The 24,397-nt window shown below is 39.2% G+C and overlaps 1 protein-coding gene across 1 annotated transcript; it reads right to left on the reverse strand.

Moving 5' to 3' along the window:
• Positions 1-1,484: 1,484 nt before the first annotated feature.
• SLC25A24 (solute carrier family 25 member 24) lies at positions 1,485-24,397 on the reverse strand. The gene is made up of 10 exons (XM_002195396.7): positions 24,067-24,397; positions 13,134-13,260; positions 12,576-12,663; positions 12,039-12,150; positions 9,299-9,457; positions 8,800-8,952; positions 7,600-7,707; positions 5,844-6,011; positions 4,638-4,788; positions 1,485-3,958 (listed from the first exon to the last, which is right to left on the reverse strand). The coding sequence occupies exons 1-10, from the start codon at positions 24,250-24,252 to the stop codon at positions 3,780-3,782; spliced, it is 1,431 nt and encodes a 476-aa protein (XP_002195432.1). The 5' UTR covers positions 24,253-24,397; the 3' UTR covers positions 1,485-3,779.

The raw sequence follows: 24,397 nt of genomic DNA on the forward strand, positions 1-24,397 counted from the left end.
GTTACACACCAAGACTGTCAATATTCAAATAATCACTGCGTTAAATATGCATTTCTTATCAATTATGTTCTCCACAACGTACAGTTTAGAATCAGTATCTCATTTTAATTCAAGTCCTAAAAGCCGTTCTCAAGACATCTCTGACATCAGAAGGGGAAGTATTTAAAAACCACACTTCCTTGCACAGCAAACAGTCTGCAGGTTGAGACATCCTTGATATTTTAGTAATTTATAAATGGCAATAGCACTTATTGCAGCACACTTCTTCCTGTACACCTTATCCAACCGTTTAAAATCAGAAAGGCATGAAGAGAAAGCTGCCAATACATCCTGCCTGTACTGGCAGTGCAGCCAGCTCAGAGCTGTGAAGGAAGGCAGGAAAGGACAGAAGTTACCTCAGCCTGGGCCTCTGAAGGCTAATTTGGGCACCAGGCAGGCCCACACCCAGTCTCACCTGGGAGGGCTGGGCACCAGGCATTCTTTAGCTGCTTTCCCAGAAGGGAAAGCTGCCAAGTAGCTTTCAGCACACAGAGTTCACTTTTCCATGAGCAGGTGTGCCAGGCAGCTTGGGCCTGGGCTGGTGCCACTGTAAGGAATGCCCCCTCTGCAGCAGGCATATCCTGCCAGGAAACACACCACAACCCAGAGGGAAAGACACACTGGCAGCACTATTTTAGATTTAATGCCATTTCTGCAGTTTTCAAGTGTCAACGGTACTGAATAGCCATCACACTCCACACACATCTTGAAGGGAAAACAAATAATCTTTTCCTTTCCCTTTTGGGCTCTTCTTGCAGAGCATTTGCAATTAAAAGCATTTTTGCCTCAAGTCAAATTGAATATCAAATTGTTCATTTAGGAATCATACACTGTGCATCTACCTCTTGCATTTACTTAAAACTTCTAAACCTTATGTTAAAAGAACTGTATTTGCAGCAATCAGAGACAAGAAAAGCTTCCCCTAATTTGTTTACAATTATCTTTAACATTTGAAGGATTGGTGTGAAAACCTCAAAAGGAGTTGTCAATGCTGGCTGCTAACAAGCTTTTAGTAGCATAGCCATACTACATATGCAGAGTAAATTAAGGCAATTACCTTGAAAAGATTTTATATTGATCCTTTGGCTAACAAGTAAGATTAACAACAAAGCAAGATCAGCAGTAATACAAGCAAGTCTGTCCCTGATTATTAAAAGTTCTGTCACGCAATGTACACAGAAGCAAATTATTGGCTAATATTGTTCAGTGAACAGAAAAATATTAAACACGTGGTCTTCCATTACGCAATGAGACAGCTGTAAACAGGATGACAATTGTCAAACTGTTTTCAAGTATCAGTGTAATAGCAAAGCACAGTCTAGTCTGAAACCTACTTTTAGATCAATTGCCTCCATTTTTTACATGGAGTATTATGCGTGTAATGCAATAAAGAAGTGTCATCTATCAGACCTTGAAAAAAACCACATCAGCACACTCCAACCAGATAAGGAAACAAAGATTTATTAGAAACTGGTAGTTTTATGGAGCTAGAAAGATAAACATACATTTAAGAGACAAAGAATACACAATTGAATACAGTAATCATCAAGGCACATAATGAAAAATCAAATCTGAAACAGATCATCTTTTCAACATTTGAAAATCTCACCATGATTTCAATACTCAGAATGGCACTTGCACACTATAAACAAAATGGAACAAGTCTGGAAGATAGAAATGCTAAAGTCGTCTTTACATCACACGCACAATACATTTGCTCATTGGTCACAGTCAAACAAAATTACCAGCAACTGATCTCACAAATCCCACAAAGGTACAAAGAGATATTGGCCAAACCAAAAAAAAAAAAAAAATTAAGATCAGGAAGGCATTATACACATAAATGATTTGAATAGAATGACTTTTTTTTTTAAAGTGCAAAGTCCAACATTTCCCCAAAGGGAAGGCCAAAATACAGCTAGAGCTGCCATTTTCTGAAATGTGATAAAAAATTCTATAATACAGATTTTATGGAATTGCTATATATCAGTTTATGGAGAATAAACACCAGCCATGGAAGCACTGAACACAAATTTACATGTGATTGCTGTTCGAGAAATATGGCCCAAAGCACATGTAGAACAAGGGAGATTCAGGCAGTTATTTTTGCTTGCTTGTTTTTCTGCTTAAAAAAAACAAAACTCATGCACCCCTCATGCCTGCCCAAAAAAAGAAAGCATTAAAAAGAAGACCCTTAATGACCTTAACAGCATAAAATTCTTCCTTCAGTAATCCAATTTCAGAAAGTGGTCTAAGAGCAGTTGCTTTTAGCAGGTCAAGGTAAGTATAATCTCGAATTTACCAAGATTAAGACAGTACACATTACAGAAAGCAGAAAAAGCCTAACAAACGAGTCTGGTAATAATTGTTAATCTATTTCAGTGTTCAGGCATGAAGGCAACTGTGTGCCCCTCCACACACACAAAAAAAAAAAAAAAAAAAGGAAGTCACTTTGGAAGGACTTGTACATGAAAATACCTAATGTTCTGCATTGAGGAAGGGCTGCTTTGTTTTCTGAGGAGGAGCTGTTTCTCAAGCACTAACAGGTCTGTATGCCTGCTTTGCATGCTACATGAACACCAATCTGATGGGCACCTGAGGACAGCACTGCCACTTGGTCACCTGGACAAAACACTTCAGTATTTTATTATCCCAATTTCACACCCACAGCCAATGTGCACAGAAGACTGATCTCACATGACAAAACTGTAAAAAACCTCCACATAATAATGCAATTCTCTACTGGCTAAAAGCACAGAGTGGATGTATAAGGGAAAGAATGGAGAGTCCAAAATGACAAGCATTCCTGTCCCCAGAGCTATGAACAGCTCTGCCACTGGCTGTACAGCAATTACTACCAGCTTCATACTGGATCCTCCATCCTGTTTTTAAATAGCAACTTGCACTTGTATGGAATGGCTCTAACATCCAAGTTTCTTCTGTTCCTTTGTATTATGATCGTATAAAACATGCAGCTGTAACCCAAATGTTGCCACGGTTAATGGTGCTGACATTTACAAGTGCAATGAAAAGCAGGTCCAGTGAAGCAAGTTATCAAAATTGCTGATTGTATTACAAAAATACCGTGTAAATCATTTGAGGTATTCCGACACTGCAGAACAGCAGTTTCTCAGGCTCTTTAAATAATGAAAAATAAAAAAGGTTTGCCTGAAGACAAAGGTGATGGGCTACATTTTAATGTGTTATTCCATCATTGTGTGCATCCAAGACGCTATTTCTTATGAACTTAATATTCAGTCTTCAAAAATAACAAAAGTGCTCACTTCTAGGCATGCAAAATGTCGCCTGTGAATTGCTTGAGTGTAGGCAGCATGACAAAACACAAAGTCACTTTCATATATTCAGTATCAAGGCAGTATAAACTTTGCCTACCTTTGGTTTCATCCAAGACAAATACACATTTTGGAAGGACTAATACAAAATACCCAGTAAGTAAAATATGCATGATTTCCTAAAAATAAAAACATACTGCTGATTTAAAGACAGTTTCTGGATTTTTTTTTTCAACTCAGTGACATTTTAAAGTGCAATATAGGTATCTGTTTAAAAATGGTGAACTAAAATTTAAGAAAGTTTCTTCCCATTTAAGGGCAAATGTGGAAGTCGCAGCATCTCTCTGTAAAGGTCTGTCTCTAATTGTGAGAGCAGATTATTTGAGAAAACATTATTGTTCTGGTGTTTCCAACAGCACTAGAAGCCTCTCACCTTTTTTCTTCATTTCAAGCTATTCCCAAATTCTGTTTCATTTTTTCATATACAACATAGCTGATGCTGACAGCTGGAAGCACTTTCATAAAATTAGGTGCTATGCCCCTATAAAGTCCTCGGAGTCCCTCTGTAGCAACAATTCTTTGAAAGAGACCAACCATGCTTAGCTGTGGAGCTCCTTCCACTGAGGCTAGAACAAAAAGATAATGTGTTATAAAACAGTTCTAGTAATATTAACAATCTTGAGCAGGTCTCAAACACCTGGATCATGAGCCTACTATCTCAGGTCCCCTGAAGAGATCTTTTAATCCCAGACATTTGGGAGATATCCATGTGTCTAAATCCCAGTGGAAAGCATTATCCACCTATGTTCCTTTGGAAATCTAAGCTCCCATCCTTAAGTCTGTGCAGAAACCTATCAAACAAAAACCTCAGCTATGAAACTATGCTAATGAAATGTCCTACAGAGCAAACATTGCTGTCTACCCTCACAAGACAATTCAAGCCCTATCATTTAATCTCTCAAATTTAGAAAACATTTTAAAGTTTAGAAGAGTGCTTCCAGACTATGACAGGGGCTATGTCTGGCAGTCTCGTATGGAATGTGGCTCTCAGAATATACAAAGCACCAGTTCTTGAAATGTTACTTTTTAACTTGAGTATGAAGAACAACAGTGTTGGGAGTAAGAGGGAGAAGGGACCAACATTAAGAAGAATTTTCCACCTATGTCCTTAGTTTTTCCAATTTGTTTGGGGTTTTTTTTTTTGTTTGTTTGTTTGTTTTTATTCCTATGTTTCTGCTAGATCTAACCCACATGATAAAATGTTCATGGGACCACACAGAAGCATTTTCAGGAAAGAGAACTCACCTTGAGCCTGCATGCGTGTTCTGATAAGAGCGAGGGGGTAGCTGGCTAACTGCCCACACGTGCTGGAAATGGTGCCACACCCCAACAGGACAAAAACACCTGGGTTCGCAGAGCTGGATGCATAGTGCTCTAGCCACGTACTCTTTAAGAGCTGCCAAGGTACAAAATTAAACAATAAGAGATTTGCCTTCAAAAATGTAAACAAGTGCTTCTTAATTCATAACAAATCCTAAGGACTCAATCCTGAAAAGCAGCAATTTCACTGGGCCAGTCCTACATGCTTCAAGTGCACAGGTAAACACCTTAGCATACAGGGAAGGGCTTCAACCAGACTACAACAGTTAGTACCTAGAAGAGAAATCCTTAGAAGATCCAGCAGCAGGATAGGGCCCATGCATCTGTAATACTTTGGGGAGAGAAGAAGGGAAACAACTCAGCACCCCACAGAGTGCAATGAAAGCTCACATATCTGTGCACATCATCCCATGCAGAAACAAGGATGTAAACTGTAGAAAGAAATTCCATACAGTATTGAAAATGTTCTGGTGATGGCTAATGCAGTGTCAAAAAAAGATTTGTCTAGACCAGAAAAAAAAATGAGTCTGTGTGTCTGAATTATTTAAGACACTTTGAAGCAAGAGGTATTAGCTAAGGTAGATAAAAGACTTTCAGCATTGCTGGTGGGTGAAACAGGTGCCAGTTTCTTGGAAAGGAAAGACAGCAGTGTTTCGAGCTCCTCAGAAAAGCTGTGTCAGCCAGAAAGAATTCTGGTAACATGCACAGACACAGAAGGAATTCAAGTTAATATAATCCACTCATAAACCTAACAACTGGCAAAAAAATGTATAAACTATCATAATATGAATATCCTTTTAAGGGCACATATTTCCTATAAAACAGGTATGTCCCAGTCTAACAAGGTTAGGTAAGTGTGAAAGCTTGTGGTACTGCCAAGGTCTGTATAATCCTCTCACAGCACATTTCCTGCTTGGTTCTCTTGCATGAAAGGGCCTATCTGCCCAGGCACTCCTCATGAGGGGCAAACAGAAACCCTGAGAAACCTACTAACATTAGTGGAAATTTTCATTTGTCTTTTTAAAATTGAACCAGCTGTAATAGTACAATAATACAAACATTCTAAAAAATATTTATGCTTTTTGTAAATTAATTAATGACAGCTACCTGCATTCAGTGATCTAAACTCACCTCATAAACAGCAAGGTCAATGCCAGCATAAGGAATTATACCTAGAATATTAGGAATATAGCCTTTGTAGAAGGCCTTTGGACCTTCTCTTTTTAAAATCTTCTTAGCACAGTCAAACATCCCAGAATATTGCCCTGTTTTACCCACAGCCAATCTGGTCTTTAAAACCTAAAAGGAAAAAAATAGCAGCCTTATTACATACCTATTTATTAATCTATGTTAGATACACAGTTTATCTCTGCTTATTGAATTCTCTAGAACTGCTTTGCACTTTGGTGCTGCAAATCTCTTTTGATTACTGATAAGCATTGTCAGCAGCAAGCTTCTTCAAGTTCTGTGCTTAGTGCAGAGCACCACACATAAGTATACACTAGCTTACAAATTCTTAGCCTTTTAAACTTGCATTTTAGCTTTATATTCTTCATTTAAAAAGGCAGTTATTTGATCAACTTGAAGGCAATATTCAATGTGAGAGTACTAACATGCTAGCAGATGATACTTCTGGTCTGGGAGCACTAAAGCATATTAAGAAAATATTTCAAAAAGTATGACACTTAGAGAGGCAGTTGAGGAATGCAAGGAATAATTATGTCTCACTACTGAAACCCAGCACCTGAATAATAATGCAAGCAAGTCTGTACTGCATCTTAGGACAAAGAAATTAGTAACACCATCCAAAAGAAACCACAGATAATGTTTCCTGAGCAACAATTTGGTCTACTTTAAAGCCTCATGAGACTGCATTTTTCTCAGGAATTTCCTGACACTTGGCTTTTCTCTCTTATTTAGAAACATCCTAAATACACTTCCAGGACAGTACCATATCTTTGTGAGGAAGACCAGAAGATATTGTAGAACATTCCCCTTGTCTCCATTGATCAGTGTAATCCAGACAATCTACATCATGTTTCAGTTCTTCCCTAATTTAACCATCCCTGTGCTCAGCTCAGCTGGGATTCACCCTCTGGAACAGCAAGAATGCTCTTTAGAGAGATCATTATTACTTCAGCAATGAAATTAGTTCCATTCCATTCCTACCCATGAAAAAGTTATTTAGGTTACATTTGCCATTTCTACCAAACTTGATGTTGGTACTGGTTTAGTCCCAGCCCCAACATCTATTCCAACAAGGATCTGGACAAATGATAAATCTTCTGGGGAACCAGCAGTGAAGAAAATAGCTGCAGTTTCTGTGAAATGTGTAACAGTTACACTGGATCAATTAATACATTAACACAAGTTAAATTGCAGTGTGTAGTACCACCTACAGCTATGTCCTACAGGGGAAAGAGCAGCCAAGCCACCCAGCCTGAAATGTAATTGTTACATCCTTCCCCCACACTGTTCCCCTTATCAGACACAGCTTCCCATCATAACACAAGAGAACTTCAGTTCTGTCCAGACAAGACTATTCCTTGCTTAGATATAGCAGGAAATAGATTTATGCCCAATTTACAAAATGCTTGAATACATGCTGAATTTTAAATGTTCTTGGATTATCTTTTTTTCTTGCATTATGTTTTATTTAAATATTGTTTAAAAAAATACTATAAAGCAAAACATTACAAGAATCAGTTAGAACTTAATATATTCTAAAATGCCTAGCACTGAAAGTCTCAGAGGAATTCCAAAGTAAAAATATATTAGGGTACCAGACTAGAGAAGAATTTTTACAATATTTTCAAGAGCAAAATAGGGTTTACTTTGTAAAGAAACCAAACATTTTGCAGGCTCCAATGGAAGCAGATTCTCTTACCTCCATGGGGTAAATAGAAGTTTGTGCTGTTGCTCCAGCCAAAGAACCAGACACAAATCTTTCAACAGTGCCTAACTTTCCATCATCCCTAGTGAGTATCTTCTTATACTGTATAGTTAAAACACAAACACACATGGTTTTTAGGAGTGGTAAGAGTTATTGCAAAAGGCAAGAGTATGGTACAAAATGTCTTTTCAAGCATAAGAACATAAGAGCATGCCTGTTCTTAGTTTTTTCTGCATTTACAGTCACATTTGCTAACCCAAAAAGATTCTCCAGAGCACAATAAACATTCAACCCTGCAAGAAATCTTAGATTAAATACCTCAGTCACCCACAGTACCATCAGGTGTACTGCAAACAGCCAACTCAAGGCTTGGTACACCAAGAACTCCAGAAAACAAAGAGGAACCAAATTCCCTTGCAGATCCAGTTGTCCAATCAAAGAATGAAATATTTCACAGAAGCACAGATTCAATTTCACAGAAGCACTCTGAGCACTGTACACACTGTGTCATTCCATGAGTGAAGAATAATGTGCCCGAAGTTACTCTCTGGCACCACAATCTGCTGTTCAGTCTTGCAACATCCCCACATTTATTGATATCTTGTTGCTCTTATCTCCTCCTTGTACAGAGATGTGCTGTGTGCTCATTTGGGCTTACTTGAGGCACTAGCATGCCTCACAGAGCAAAAATAAAGCTCATTTAAATACACCAGAATGGGAGTTCATTTTCCAAAGGAGGATTAGGCCTTAACATGATGCTTAAAGCTGATTCAGAGGTAAATATAACTCTGAAATCCAGGATGAGGGCATCATACATAGCACTGTGATATCTGACTTTAAATGAATCCCCTGTAGGTTCAGCTAGCATAATGTGCCAAGTTTTTGCCTGCTGTCACTTTGCAGCAACAATCTAGATATTAATGCAGTACTCTACACAAAGCCATGCAGAATCAGGGACAGTTTAAAACATGTAACACCTGTAATTTATTTGCACTGCTTAAAATACAACAGTAAAATCTGCCTAATAATAAGTATTCTATAGATTTAAATCTGAAAGTCACTCAAATTACTATGAAAAAATTCCCAACTACAACAACAAGTCCTACATAATACAAAAGTGCCAATAACGAACAGTGAGAGTGATTTAGGACATTATTTAGCATTATTTTCATTCTTGATTTATCATCACCCTACCTGCTCATAAGCCCAGAACTTAATAGCTGTTTCAGGAGCTATTTTCACAACATTTACACCATTCCCCCTCCAAAGGGATCGGACACCACCTTCTTTCAACATTTGCTTAAAACCACTCGCTATATTCATTTTGTTTGACTTTGAACCATGAACCTAAAAAAAAAACAAAACCAAAGTCACAGTACAGAACATTTATCTGATTAGATTATAAAACTCATCAGTATTAAATTGATTAAATATATCAACTAGCAAAATCATATGCACTATTGAAAAGAATATAATTTTAGTAGCACAAGTACTGTAGCATTTTTGCTTACATTTTTTTCCCACATCTATAAAATACCATTTTTATGAACAACACAAAAAATAGAAATTGTCAAAACATAGCCAGACCTCTGCAATTTAAACACTGACCTAGGCCCTCAATTTTTTCCCAATAGATCTCTAAAAACTGAAGTGATACACTGGAAACCAAGAAATTCTTGAACATCGCACCTACCTGCATCATGACTTTAAGGCGATCTAAGGGTGCTGTACCTGTTCGAGAGACAGCACCAGCCACTCCTCCTGCCAACAGCTGCTTCCACCACTGCCCAGTCTTCTTCTCTTCCTCTGTGAACTCATCTGGAACAGTCAAACTATCTCCTATATCCAATACCTTTATGAATCCAAAGCAAAGATGTGCAAATAACCATCTCATTCCATCACCTCAGTTTTATCCACAGTTCTAATTCCACATTAATATACTACCTGAGAATGTGCAAATAAAGTGCTAGTTACAAATAAAAAAAATCTCTAATTTACATTTTATAATTAATTTACTACGCATTGCTTTTCAATGAAAAGTTACTTTGACTTCTACATAGATATTGAGCAATAACACCACAGACCCACCATTTCAAAGACTGCACCATCATCATTAAAAATTACGACAAATTTCCTCCTTGAGTATGGCCCAAGCAAAGACATTCTCTCATGATCAGCAGTCCTTTAAAGTCAGCACTAAAGCTCAAATGCTTATATGTTGCAGCTAACCTTTCACCAGACAGTCTTGTGGGATTAGTTTGGTAATCTCCTAAAGTTGCTAACAAGAGATTTCTCTCATGGTAATTTATTCACACATGTGGGATGCCTCCTTCTCCCACACTCCCCAACATTTTAAAGCAGAGTTTTAACAGCTGATATATCAGAATATTCTATTTCCAGTGACTGCTGTGTATTGTTCTACCAAATTAATAGCTTGACAGAGGCCTTGTAGATTTTCTTATCATCAGTTATACTCAAAGACACATTTAATTACTTTTCTCAGCTATAAAAGTTTCAGCTATAAAACATTTCACTAGGGAGGAGGCATGTTTGTATTGCCATTGGATTTGATCAAATAACATTAATACAGGTTTTAATGATAAAACTAAGACATAACATTATGAAATCTCACATGTCACTTTTGCTTTTAAGTGTGACCTGTAATCACAATACATGAGAAAAAGTACACAGGAGATAATGCAAATCTGCTGTTACACATAAATTAAATGCCTAAAAAGAACAAAAACGTATTAATTACTGATAAGTACTGACCAGAAAGTATGTTAACTGATACACCGTTGAACTACCATTGATTTTAATTGTAAGCATTATATCCCTAATTTATGCTGCATGCTTTCTCTGTTAGTAGGTAGAATATTGTCCTGGTCATTTGGGACAAAAATTGCAGAGTGTAAATATAGCCACTGAACAAAAAGGATAAGCAACAGCTATTCTGGATATTGAATACAGAACAGATTAATTGGAAAATCCTTTCATCTTTCTTGCATTTGAGGTTTCAAAGTGAGGTGCCATCAGTCGCCTAACCATGGAAACATATCAAAAGATCAATCAAAACTTTCAAAACATAAATTCTGAGTTCTAAGAGATATGCAGGGTTTAAACCTTGTGTGTACCTAGACCTAAACACAACTAAGGAAAAGATAAATTTGAGGATGTTTGTAACAAAAAGACCACAGCTACCATAATAATTCTATGCCATTGTAGCTATCTGCTACAATGAGTAGCGGAGATAGTCTGATAGCAAGTATATAATAAAAACAGAATTGTAAGAGCTGTCTGTAAATGCCAGCTAGACTGGGAGGTTTCACATCTGCTCTTATCTCAAAGACCAGCTGTGTTGCTGGATTTTGCCTGCTGTGATAACTGGGTCATCAGCTGACTGTAACACTAAGATGACAGGAGACTCCTTCAGTTGTTTCTTGGGGGCAACTAATGACATTTCATAATAAAAAAAGAAAAATACAGACCTTATGTTTAATAATAGTAAGGAGCATTTTATTAAAGCCAAGTTTTTTTTCCACTAAGCTGGGATCAGGACTATTTGATCTCATAGCAGTGCCTCAAGTGCTTTCTTCAGCAAACATGGAGCTAACTGCCTTTTGGCAAGGATTCCTGAGCTGAGGTTGTGCAGTTTCAAACACCCAGAGCTCTTAGATCTCATAAACTGTTTTTTATTATGGAAATGCTGACTAATCCCTGGAGATATAAATGGTCTCACTATATTCAAAGGCATCTGACCTTACTTTATTTCCTCCAATAATCTACAGGAAGGATATTTAGCAAACAGGATTACTGTTGGTTTACTTACTTTATTAATATTCTTAAAAATCGGTCACTTAGGTGTTAACAGCTCCATTCAATCAAGACTTGAAAAATTTCTCTGCACAGTGTATAACCTATTGCTGTATATTCTGTATGTTTAAATTAAATTCTGTGGCACAAAAGAGCATGATGTGCACAGAAAATCACCAGTCAGGACGCCAGTGATTTTATGATAATTATAACGATACTATATAACTGCACATACTAATTTCAACATAAGAAACAGATAAAATGTCTATATAAATTGTTTCAACAAATCAAATCGTACTGTAATGTGCAAGGAAAATATTTAATATTCTGGTTATTATTTGTTGTGAAATATCTCCAAGAGAGGAAGAAGATTCTGTCCTAAGAATTACTTATATTACTTTGATAATTATTTGCAAAGTTTAGATGACGTTGTTCGTTCAGAAGGAACTCATCTGACACAATCCTGCTTGTAAATGGGAGAGCAAGAAGTGAAAAGAAAAACCAAATACAGATATGCTAGAAATATAATAAGTGTGAAGCTTTTGTACTCAATATCACAAATGAACACAGCAGAGGTGAACTTGAGAGCTGCACTAAGTTAAAAGAGAAGCTGAACTTACAGTGGAATGTTTCCAATATCGAATTATTTCTTCAATGTCTGTAGCTGGATTAAACATAAAATGATCTCGCCACTCATTCCAGTCTACTGTCATTGTCCCATCAGCATCAATACTGAAAAGAAATTGAACAAAATTATGTAAGGAAATAGTCATGGTGGGGTTTTGTTCTGTTTGTTTTTTCTTCCCCCTCCCCCCCCCCACTTTTTTAACTTGGGTTATCACATCAATAACAACTGACTGTAAATTCCATATAGTGGCTTCAAGGCTGAATGTGCCATGGCCTTTCAATACTATGCTTCTCTTACCCAAGTGCATCTGTCCTATTCCATTTAAAAACATAACACAGTGCTTCTTTCTATCAACAACACTTACAGAGAAATAAAGTAACATTCTCCTCCCATAATTAAATGCTCCAATAGTAACTACCAACACCTTTCAAAGTCATAATCCCATTTATCTCCCTCTCTGAAATAGAAAAATATAGAAATTAACAATACAAGGAAGATTAAGCTGCCTCAAAAAAGAATAATTCCTGACCTTTGCAGGATCTTTTCTGCCTGTTTTTCTGAAATGTTTATACCCAATATCTTGAGGGACTGGACAACTTCTGAGGCTTCAATTTTTCCTAGAAACATTAAAATAATAATGATACATATTTAAAATGTGGATCTTAATAAACTTAGCACCTTGGAGCTCATTGCAACAGCTGAATAATTGCAAAGATGATTTAAAAATCAACTTAGCACAGATGATGTATTTTCAATGTCTACTACAAGGATGAAGCAAATGGGATGCAAATATACAGTTAGTTAAAAACTGGTTCATCTTTAATAGCTAGAAATAGTCAGAAATTTCTTCACAGTTTCTCCATCTGGGGAACAAGGAGCCCCAGTTCAGTGTACTTGCAGAAAACAGAAAGAATAAAGACTTTTTTTTTTATCTATAGCAAACCTTAATTATGATCATGTTAAGGAAAAGTAGTAAGAATTTCATATTCACAAGGTTTTTTTTTCAGTCAGACAAATATAAGTTACACTACTTTTAATGCAGTTTCTTCAGACAATGTTTGAACAAATAAAATAAATCAAGGTATACCATCATTGTTTTTGTCCAGGCTCTTAAATGCCAGTTTCATCTTTTTCTCATGTTCTTTAAGATACTGCATAAATTCTTCAAAATCCAGCTGTCCATCCTGGTTAGTATCCCCAGCTTTAAAAATTTTCTATTGAGAGAAAAATGAATATTTTATTTGTCCAAATTACAACAGGTCACAAAACATAATTTTGTTTTCAGAATTTAACACACTCAATATTTGCATAGGGAGAGAAAACACTTGGCAGTAAATATATATTTAAGAAAGCATTGTTTATTATTTACATAACTTTTCTGTGCAGAAATTTTAAGGTTTCTTACCAGCACTGGTAAATTATACCTACAAATATCAAATAATTTGTGGAAGATGTGGGGGACAGGAGAAAAACCCAAGAGAGAACAAGTTTAAGCCTGTGAGTTTCCCATACATTAAATTTTTCAGTAAAAAAAGAAGAACCTTGACTATCATCTTAATAAAGTGGTCTATTAATTATTAATTATAAAGATTAAAAATACAAACATCAATTAACTCTTTAAATGCTAGTCAAAAAATTACAAAGATCTTGCCCCAGTGGCGCTTGCAGTTTCAAGAGAACAGAGCTTTCTGTTTCAAACGGAAGCCCTGGCTACAATTTTAAATAAACTTGCAACAAATACAAACACATTTATCTTCCTTTCTTGCATGTGCTTCCTAGGAACCCTCCTGCAGATAGAAACACTTCATGTAAAATTAACTATGCATTGAATGCATGGTATGCAATTGCCAGGACTGCAGGAAACAAGTCTCAAACACAGCCCAGGCAGACACTTCTCCACCAGCAACGGGCCAGGAAACTTGACTATTTCCATGTGTGAAATCTTACTGTTAGAGAAGGGCAATTAGAGCAGCCTGTAATTGCTGGGGCTTGTGCTCAAGGCAGAGCCCAGGGAAGCTCTGCAGGCTTTGGGAGCTTGGGCTGTACAGCACAGCACGGGCAGCTCTGGGCACAGAGAGCCAAGGCCACAGCGGGGTCACAGCGCTGCCACCGCTCCTCATGCTGCCACCTCCTCGGGCAGGGTGTGCAGGAAGCCAGCAGGGAAACCAGCCCAGAACCCTGCTCCAGAACACAAGATTTAAGGGAAAATTATGTCTTATCCCCTCCTTTGGACACTGGTCCCTGTGGGTTCCCTAAACGTCCAAAATCCTAGGGGAGCAGCACTCAGTACCAGCCAGGAGACCAACCTGACAGCACTCGCTAACTGCAGCTCTGCAGCTCCCGTGTAAAGCACCGGCCAAAAATTCTTCCACATATCTTCTATTCAGCAGACTGCCTTGTGCAACTGTAGTTTCTGAATAAAGTAACCCTCTACAAGATTTGAATGGCTGTTCTAATCTGCAAAATCTGGTTTTAATTTTGTTTACTCCTCTTTAATTAGCAGAGGTCCTCAAAAGAACAAAGTCCAACAAGTTCTAGGCCACAGAAACTGAACACAAAGGAAGCAGAAAACTGGTGTATTTGTTGCAGAGGTCTGAAAAAGACCAAAAATGTCTAAATACATTTATGTTGCCTCCTTCATCTTCCCTATTCCTATCCAAAAAGTAACGTACTTTAAAATTTCATTTCAAAAAACCAAAATTTCTAAGATTATCATGGATTTCTCAATGAAATGGAGGAAAATTATGTGGTATGCCACAGTGAAATTACTAAATTATTTACCTCCCATAATACAGCAAATTGTGCACAATAAAAATCTACTCAAGATACCACATATTCAGATACTTATTATTTGGTATCAGCTTTGAAAAACAGTGTTCTTATTATAGTCATAAATCTAGCTTGATTGTAATTTCTATTAATAACCTGTCAACACAGATGGATATACTCATCAATTCAGTTTCATGCCTCTGTCAATATGGTTAGAGCTGTTCAGAATTCCCATTACAAAAAAGTTAGTTTACATTTATAGATAGTTATGGATACATTCCTGACCACAACATTCTAACAAGAAATTAAGAAAGGCTAGTATATTAATAACTTTTAAAAAAATCCAAACAAAAAAAAACAACCAAACTCAACCATTAAAAATTACTCTAGTCTGAAGAGTCCCCTCTCAAAGACACTCAATCTCCAGCCATCTTTTACTCCACTCATGGCACCTCCTGCTGCAGGGTCTGAGTGTCCTGCTGGGCTCCCACGCTTTCCTGAGAAGAGGTGACTTATGAGACACTTGTAAGCACTTTGTGTGAGTTCTACTCAACACCAATTGTTACTGTTCCCTATTGCTACCTGAACTACACAAACCAAAATGCAGAACAAGGAAAGTGGTTTTCTGTCTCACAGACAGGACAAAACTTGAACTAAATTATAATTGCAAAACCTCCACTGCCGAGGATGATGTGAGCCAAAGAAAACAGGAACTCCTGGGAAGTTTAGAGAGCAGGAAATTTCTGTGTCTGATGGGGGGCACCTTTCAGTTCATCTGCCAAAGAAGTGAATTCCATATTGCAACAATGAGAAAATGGTAAGCACAAACATACTCTCCATTTCCTACTTTTGTTTTGACAGTTATTTTTCCAGACTTAAGTCAGTCTCAGCCACTCTCAGAGAAGCAGAACAGAAATGACAGGGAACAAAACCATATGGCACATGTGTTTTTCTCTCAGTACAAATCTAAAAGCTCATGCAAACAAAAGCCTCTTGCTGTCTGTGAAGTGAACTAATTATGTGGGTGTTAAAGTTTCAGATTAAAATCAGTAATTTGCAATCTTGTGGAACTAAGAGGAACACCGAAAGAAGCTTGTCTTCTCCTTGGTAGGCAGAAACTTCCTCTTGGTGGGTTCCATACTCCATAGGCACAGCCAATAAGAAGACACCTCTGGATTCTGTGGGGAGCCTGGCACACTAAGGCCTCGGTACAAACTGCCCCTTCAAAGCATCAAATAGTAATTCAAGTTAGAAGGAACCTCTGGAGTCCATTGAACTCAACCCCAGCTCAAAGCATGTCTAATTATATCAGGCTGTGTGGGACCACATCCAACTGAGTCTTGGACACCTTCAAGGGAGGAGATTCCATAACCTCTACACACAAACTACTCCAGCAGTCAATCACTCCCCATTTCAGTTCAAAACTGAATCCAGCTCTGCTCTTCTGTATTTAATATACTACCAGATTTTGTATAATTACAGCCACTTGTCATTCTGCCAGTGCCAGCTTCTCAGATGGAGCAGAACTGGATGCATTTTAAAATTGGCATGCTTACAATAGAGCAGGAACCAACCCAAGGTGCCAACACTCACTCACAAGTCCTGGGAAACAATGTTTGGCATGCCTGCCACATAAAACCTGCCATTTCTTGTTACTGCCTTACTGTGGGATCACCTCACCTTTACGAAGGCTCAGATCCGAATGTTTATTCCTCAAGGTGCACCATTTCTTTTCTCATTGTCTAAAAACTGTAACCTCAAGCAGTAAAGATAATTCACTGGGTAAAATGATATGATGAGCACATAAAGAATTGTTAATTACTGACAGATACAGGAACACAGCTTAGACGATGACATGAGCTATAGCAATGTGTGCTTGCAGCCCAGAAAGCCAATCATATCCTGGGCTTCAGAAAAAGAAGCATGACCAGCAGCTAAAGGGAGCTTCCATCCCTCTACTCTGCCCTCATGAGACCCCACCTGTATCTGTCCTGTATCCAACTCTGGGGTCCCCAGCACAGGAAAGACACGGACCTGGTGCAACAGGGCCTGAGCAGGTCCCAGAGATGATCAGAGAGCAGGAGCACCTCTCCTGTGAGGTGCCTATGAGGAAAGGCTGGAGTTTTGCAGAGTGAGGAAGAGAAGGCTCCAGGGAGACCTTATTACAGCCTGTTGGTACTTAAAGTGGCTTATTAAAGAGACAAACATTTTAGCACGGTCTGCAGCAATAGGACAGGGAGTAATGGATTTAAATTTAATGATTTTGTCGATTTAGGTTACATATAAGGAAGAAGATTTTTACTATGAGGGTGGTAAAACACTGGCACAGGTTGCCCAGAGCCTGGCAGAGGCTCCACCCCTAGGAACATCTGAGGTGAGGCTGGGTGGGGTTCTGAGCAACCTGGTAAGTTGAAGACTTGCTTACTGCAGGGGAATTGGACTATAAGACTTTTTAAAAGTCACTACCAATAAAAACAATGCTATCATTCTGTGATCTTTCTTTTTAATGCTGCAGGCCTTGACACAAACAGGTTAGCACAGGAGCATTTTAGTCTATGTGGTCATGACACTGTCACCTTTGTCTTTCCTCCTCTTTTCTTCATAATTCTACTATTTTGTTCTTTTTCGTTGCATATTTTGTTAATACAGCTACTTTCCAAGTCCTGCACAATCAAGCAACACCAACAGAAGAAGCCACAAGGAGACTGGAACACTGAAGGTTTTTTTTTTTTAATTCTCCATTATATAAGTCACGTTGCAGTGTTGAATTCCTACTCTGTCAGAAGACCTCTGTATTTGGTGTGGAAATGTAAGTAAGTCAGCAGGTCTGTTTAAAAAAAAGAATTACAGACAGGCTTTATATACACATCAAAAACTCCCTACCCTTCTCTGTAAGTGTCCTGATGAATTATTAGATTGCTCTGTGCCAAAGTTATGAGCTTTAACACATTTATGGCTACATTGTAAAGACAATGAATGCAATTCACTAGAAATCTTGATGTTTTTATGTAGACTTCTTTTAAATTCACAGTCTAATTTTTACATTATTTAGTATCATTATTTGTGTATTGTGCATGAGCCTTCACATTCTGTTTACAAAACTGAACTGTGCATAGAAGGTGGGGCTGCTGAGTACAAAGGATTACCAATTATTCATTAGCTTGTTATTTCAGCTAATTAATATAAAGAATATTTAATAGGAAGTGATTCATCAACAAGTTACTTCCTTCCTATCATGCTATCTACAAGACCCAAGCATAAAGCAGCACTTCAAGATATAATTGCAAGTAGCAATTATGTGTCCTGCAATCTGCTACCAGAGTTCCAAAATACAATGCTGCATGCAAAGAACTCCAGCACCACACTAAGAACATCATCATGTCTTTAGACATTCACATTTCATATTTCACATTTGCTTTCAAAGCAAATTCCACATTTGCTTTTAAAATCAGAGTTCCTATATATAAAACAAATAATGATATTTTTTCCCCTTTTTCAGTTCTTTCCCTCTTAAGTATTTTTTTAGCCATTCACATAGCTCTGCAGTCTACAGTTTTCAGTTATTCAGCTGTAATAATATTGGATGCCAAAATCAGTCACAATTGAAGTATACACAACACTTCTCCCTTTACTGGACACATAGTGGACAATATCTGCTAAGACTACACAATTTATGCAGACTATGATGACCCAAAATCACTAGCAAAGATTATTAAAGTCGGCCTTTTCAAACTACATCAGTTGGGAGATAAATCCAGCATAAAGGGACAGGGCCTGAGGATGTGTTCACACAGCATTATATCCCAGTGGGCCCCATAACATGAACGAGACTGACACTCCATCTCCAGAAATCCAGCACAGCATTGAGTAAAACTGGAATTTGCACTGCCTCTAAAGGCCTCGCAACTTGTCCAAATTCAGCATTCATTTTTACTCTCTTGCCTCCCCAAAGATACTACCAACATGTAAACAGTATCCAAGCAGGCCCTTTAAACCTACTACAGACAGACAGTAGGAGCCCCCCACTCCAGACTTACACCCTTGACAGCAGCAGATGTTGCTATCAGCTGCAGAGCTTCCCCTTCCTGTTCCCTGTCCTAAGCACTGCTCTTCCCTGAAACAGGACAGCACTGGCAGAGATGTTCTCCCTGGTCCATTCCAGCTAACAGAATCTCTAGAAAACGAGACAAAAAAGGACAAGATGCAAGTGCGAGTATGCTCTCCCAAAATGCCTCACAGAGGCTGCTCCTTCAGGACCTGGGTAAACTCTCTCAACTCATAGTTATGAATTAAATTTCAAGAATCTGAAACAGCATACATGGAAGATGCAAACTATCCCTTGAGCTTTCATTCAGCATTCTTTGCAAGTTACACTAGTATTTTTGACTTTGAGCATAGTTGGTAGACTGAGTTTTCCCATTAAATAGGACAACTCTGCTACTGAGGCATCCCAGCCATAGCAATTTCAAAAGATTGAACAGTCTGCTTTGTTTGTTCACCTGAGACACACTGCTGTCTCAGGACAGGGATTTAGCAAAGCATTTCAACACAGCAGTTAAGAGAGGTCTCAGAGGTGAGGCTTCCCATATTTGGGAATTCTTGGCATTCTTGCACTTTGCAGCAACAGGAGGAAGACTTAATCATTCACTGTACCCTGTCACTGTTCAAGAAAAAAACCTATCATGTTAGTATTAAAAAATAATTCCTTTTATCTCCTTGGATGTTTAAAGTGTTACGAAAACAAATTTAAGATTCATCTTGCTCGTTCATATGGAGACTTGGAGACTACAGCACATATCAGTTAAAAGCTTCTGAAGCTGTATACATAGAAATGAAATAATGATTTACATGTTTGCTTACAATGGAAGCAAAGTAAATTGAATACATTCAATTTCAAATTTACTAATTGAACACATGGCTGAAGATATTTGTGGTATTTCACAATTAAGTCCCCATAACCAGTCATAATCATCACATCTATTATGACCAGGAAAGGGAAGTTTAAAGGAACTAAATGGTTCCAGTTTTCTACAATCACATGACATGACATCTGTTTTGATAAAAAGCTGAAGATGTAGACTACTCTAAATCTATAATACCAGGTTTTGGGTAAACTCTTAAGGTGAGAGAAAGCTTCAATTCATATAAAGAATGACACAGACACAGGGAAGTACTGAAGCTTTTAAGAGTGTGGATCTGTGTATCAGGTATGAGAAATTCTAAGAGTAGATACAGTGTGATACAAGATACCTATGTATCTTCCTCCAAGTTGCCAAAGTAATCGCTGTTTCTTCTGTTTCTAGCCAAGCTACAAGTGATTAAGGAGGCTTCAGTTACCTTGGTCTACCACCCTTCTAATTTTGCCACATAGGGGAAGTTACCAAAATTAAAATAAGTGCAAGAATCTTAATAAAGCTGGAGAAATATTTAAGGACATATTTAGCTCAGTCACTAAACAAGTGTGTGCTTTCTGGACTAAGAACTGCTAGGGAAAGCTCAAGCTCTGAAGCACTATCTAGCTGCAGGTTTTAGAGGCCAGAGAAAAGCACAGAAGGAAACAATCCACACCTGGGGCACTCTCACCCATCCCCATGCCGAGACACAGCAGTGGAACACAGCACAGGGGCCTGCCTCACTTGGCAGAATTCTCAATTTCCTATGCTTTAAATACAGAAACATACCTCAAGTGTTCTGAGTATTCTTATATATGATTGGACTCAAATTTTCAGAAACAGTCAATTACTCTAAACAGACAATAGTCTGATTATCGTGAATTTAGTCTCATTAGGCCCTGTCTCCACCACACAGAGGTCTCTCTTCACACTGTTTCTTTATCCAAAAGAGCTTTAATGTAGCCAAAGGCTTATGTCAAAATGTTAAGAGAGTTAGTCCAAATAAGATCATTACACTGGTTCCAGAATGTAGTTATTCATTTCAGTAATGTCTTCCTACCCCTAGTCCAGAACTCAATGTATAAATAGCACCTGAATTTGAATACTTGGCTGTTCCTATCCCAAACTGAAGCTTGAAATATGGGGTTCACCTCCTACAGATTTACTGCAAGGACTGATGGCAGCAGAAGGAAAGGATGAACAAAAATAGTACTTCATCCAACCACTCACACCATTTATGGTGCTCCCGCCTACAAGACTCACGGCATTCAGAAGACACAGCATGAGATCATTTGTGATCTGATCCCAGCATCTATTTTGTGTCCCTGCTTATCAAAGTCACTGTACAATAGCTGTTAATATTGCTTGTAGAGCAACATTTGATAGTTATCACCCTGAATTCTTCCTTTTCAGATAATGACACATCATGTTAGGAATCTTCTGTTAAGTTTTCCAAAGTAACCCATTCCTGGCAGGTGATATCCTACAATAAGAAACAGGAGTCACCCTGGCAGCCTCCAAGCAGCACACATTCCAGATTTTCCAGTCATTTACTCTTGTCTGTCAGATACTGCCAAAAGGCGGGTCAAGTAGAACACAATCAGGAGGTTCTGTCAGGTTGAGCTATGGGGGAAAAATTATTCTTCCTTAGAGGGAGATGCAAGCCACCTCCAAAGCTTACCACAGGTTCACAGCTGATGGAAGGTGCATACCTGCAGTTTCTTACTCAAATGGATAGTAGCTTTGTCTCTTTTAAAAACATGCATATTCCTTCTAGAGAGGAAATGCACTTAAAGACAAAAGAGCAAAACAGTACTAGTAGCACAAACACTATAGTGTGAAGGTGGTACAACTTTGGACCAACCAACTGCCTTTGCAATGAAACCCAGGAACATTCCAACAGTCCCTTTTCCACAAGTCAGCCAGAAAGCAGCTGTGCAGCTCAGGAGGACAATGGCCAGCACTCCCAGGTATATGGATTTCATCCTATGTGTTGGAAGCCACCTTGGAAGAGATTTTTGAAAACCTAACACAGACCAGCAACAGCATAATGAGGCTTGAGTCTCTGATGCACCCATGAGACACCAAAACTGACTCTGCTCTAGGATATCCCAAGCTCTGCCCATGCCATGGTGCCACTATGCTGGCAGGGCTGAGCAGTTCAGTAGATAACACTTTGCCTCATTGTATATTTTTATGTCTCAATTCCTTACTCATTAGTTATTAGTAATTAAAAGAAAGACTACTTCTACCTCTCCAAATATGATGATCTGACTTCATTAATGAAATACCTTTTTACCAAGCAGTAAGAAAAATTAACTTAACATGACTTTAGAGTTTGAAGTGGGAGAAGGCAGCATTGAGCTGCAAGAAACGACAGGAAGGAGATTAGCCACAAAAAGGCAGAAGGCAAGACTTACTGGGGCTCTCGTATTACAAGAAGTCTAGTTATTAACAGGTACACAGCACTACTCTAGTGTCTGGTTCTAACTGTGCCCACCCTAGTGTAAAACAGAAGTTTCCCTGCACAATTCTTTCACTTCTCCCAAATGAAAAGATGACTCACAGTTTATATTGTTTACTCTGTGTGTCTTGAACAACTAAGGCAGCAGTTCCTGCTCTGTATTACATCCAGGTCTGTCTAGCTTATGTCTATCTGTTTCATGGGTATCCCTTTCAGTTTATCCTGAAGCAATTGAAAACAATCTGACACCTACTCAGATGTGCACGACTAATCAAGATCACTGGTTCTGAGAAAGAACTTAGAACTTCAATTCTTAGTTGCTCAAATATTCGGCAGTATGCCAGGGCTTTCAGTGAATTATGTGGGAAGACCACCTTTGTTAAACAACAGAAAATTATTGGTCACCCGTTTCCCTGCTGTTCAATATAGGTAAAAGCCCCAGAGTGTTACAGTCAAACTGGTACAACAGGTTTACAACAATGTGTCTAAAATGTGTGACTGGAGTTCATAACTAGCATGCTCTGAACACTGACAACTCTCATGGATAACCAAAAAGGCCAACCTGTCCCTCCTTTAATTATGAAAGCCTAAGAACACAAAAGGTGCTAATGTAAAGATGATTTTGACCAGCAGCAACACTGAAGTGAAAGTGTGCTTTCATTTATACTCTTAAATAAACACCATTCAACTTAAGAGGTCTGTTGGATACTTTTCTCTTAAGTATAGGAAACAGAGAATTAAATATAACAGAAGGAGGCAAAACAGAGATTAAATAACCAGACCACAGGGAAAAACTGTCACACAGTCAGCATAAGACTACTGAATTATTGACCCAAGATACTTTTTAACAATGGAGTTGAAATTTAAGTTCCTTTTCCTGCACCTCCTCCAGAAAGTATGCAACAGCTAGTACTGGCACAGCAGTGGAATGCCCTGGAATCATTCTTTAAACTGAAACAAGCAGAATTGTTACAACAGTAGCTTCCCCCACACTTCTGACAAGTACCTGCTCAGCTCATGTGTGTCTTGTCAGCACAGACTTGCCTTACCACACAAACACTTGCACCCACAGAATTGTGCATTAAGTGATTTTATATGCTGATCCCTGGGGATTACTAAAAATAATTAGGAAACAGAAGTTTCTCTTCCAGGTAACAGGTCAAGCCTGCTAGTGTAAGTCAGCATCACACTGGAGTGCTTAACGACTTAAGTTTTACTGACTTCTGAGGTCACAGCATTGATACAAGGGACAAAGGAATGTAATAGTCCAACTGATCACTGCATAAGCCACACCACGAAGAGTTTTGGCACTGTCAGTTTCACGGCCACTGTTACAAGTGTGCATTTTCTAATAAAGGGCCTTGATATCTGACAACAGTCCATGCCAAGAAGAATAACTTCCATGTCTGTGTGTCTAGCTTAAATAACTAGTTCTGAAGTTGCAACCTACAGCTATGCAAGTTACACTACCTGCTGCCCAAAGCAAACCCTAATTTACTCTGATCTAGATTATGCAGGGGTGGAGTGGCGGACAAAAGCTGTGTATTACCACCCTTTATCGTGTTGGAAAAGGAACGTGCTATCGAGTATCACTCAACAAGAAGTCAAAGCATGTCACAAGTCCACACTTGATGAGTAAACCCACTTGGCAGAGGAGCCGCGGACAGCTGTACGCGCTCGGGACTCTTCCCCTACAACCCGGGGCGTGCCTGTCCAACACGGCCCCTGGGCCCGGGGAAGGAAAAGGCCAGGCCCGAGGCCGCCTCCATCAAGGAGCGGCTCCGGGCGCGCCGCAGCCCCGCCGGGCCGCGCCCCGTGCCTCGGGCTGAGCGGGGCGGGCCCGCCCGGCCTCCCCTCCCCACGGCCGCTCGGCAGCGCCGGCGGGCCGCGCTCACCTCCTCCGCCTCCTTCCCCAGAGGGATGCCCATGGCCCGGAGGCCCGTCTGGAGCTCGGCAATGTCCACCCTCCCGTCTTCGTTGAGGTCCAGTTTTCGGAAGAGGTTGGCGTAGCGGGACTCGCCATCCCTGTTGCCGTCGCAGGCGGCCGCCGGCAGAAGGAAGCCTCGCAGGAGCTGGAACATGTCGGGGCCGTGCAGCGCGTACAGACGGACAGCGTCCCTCGACTCCCGCCGGCTGGGCGCGGACGAGACACCGCCCGCGATGCTGCCAGAGGAGGGGAGAGCCGGGAAGGGCCGGGCCGAGCCCGCCCGGCGGAGAGGGGCGGAG

This window comes from Taeniopygia guttata, chromosome 8 (genome assembly GCF_048771995.1).
Source record: "Taeniopygia guttata chromosome 8, bTaeGut7.mat, whole genome shotgun sequence".
In the NCBI taxonomy this organism is placed as follows: Eukaryota; Metazoa; Chordata; class Aves; order Passeriformes; family Estrildidae; genus Taeniopygia; species Taeniopygia guttata.

Bases quoted from the DNA above. Each gene is read 5' to 3' on its own strand.
- SLC25A24 (XM_002195396.7), bottom strand. From the start codon at position 24,252: ATGTTCCAGCTCCTGCGAGGCTTCCTTCTGCCGGCGGCCGCCTGCGAC. The intron at 12,664-13,133 runs GTATACCTTGAT...TAATGTTTCTAG, and splicing joins CCTGGACAAAAACAATGATG to GAAAAATTGAAGCCTCAGAA. The intron at 12,151-12,575 runs GTCAGGAATTAT...ATTTCTTTTCAG, and splicing joins GCAGAAAAGATCCTGCAAAG to TATTGATGCTGATGGGACAA.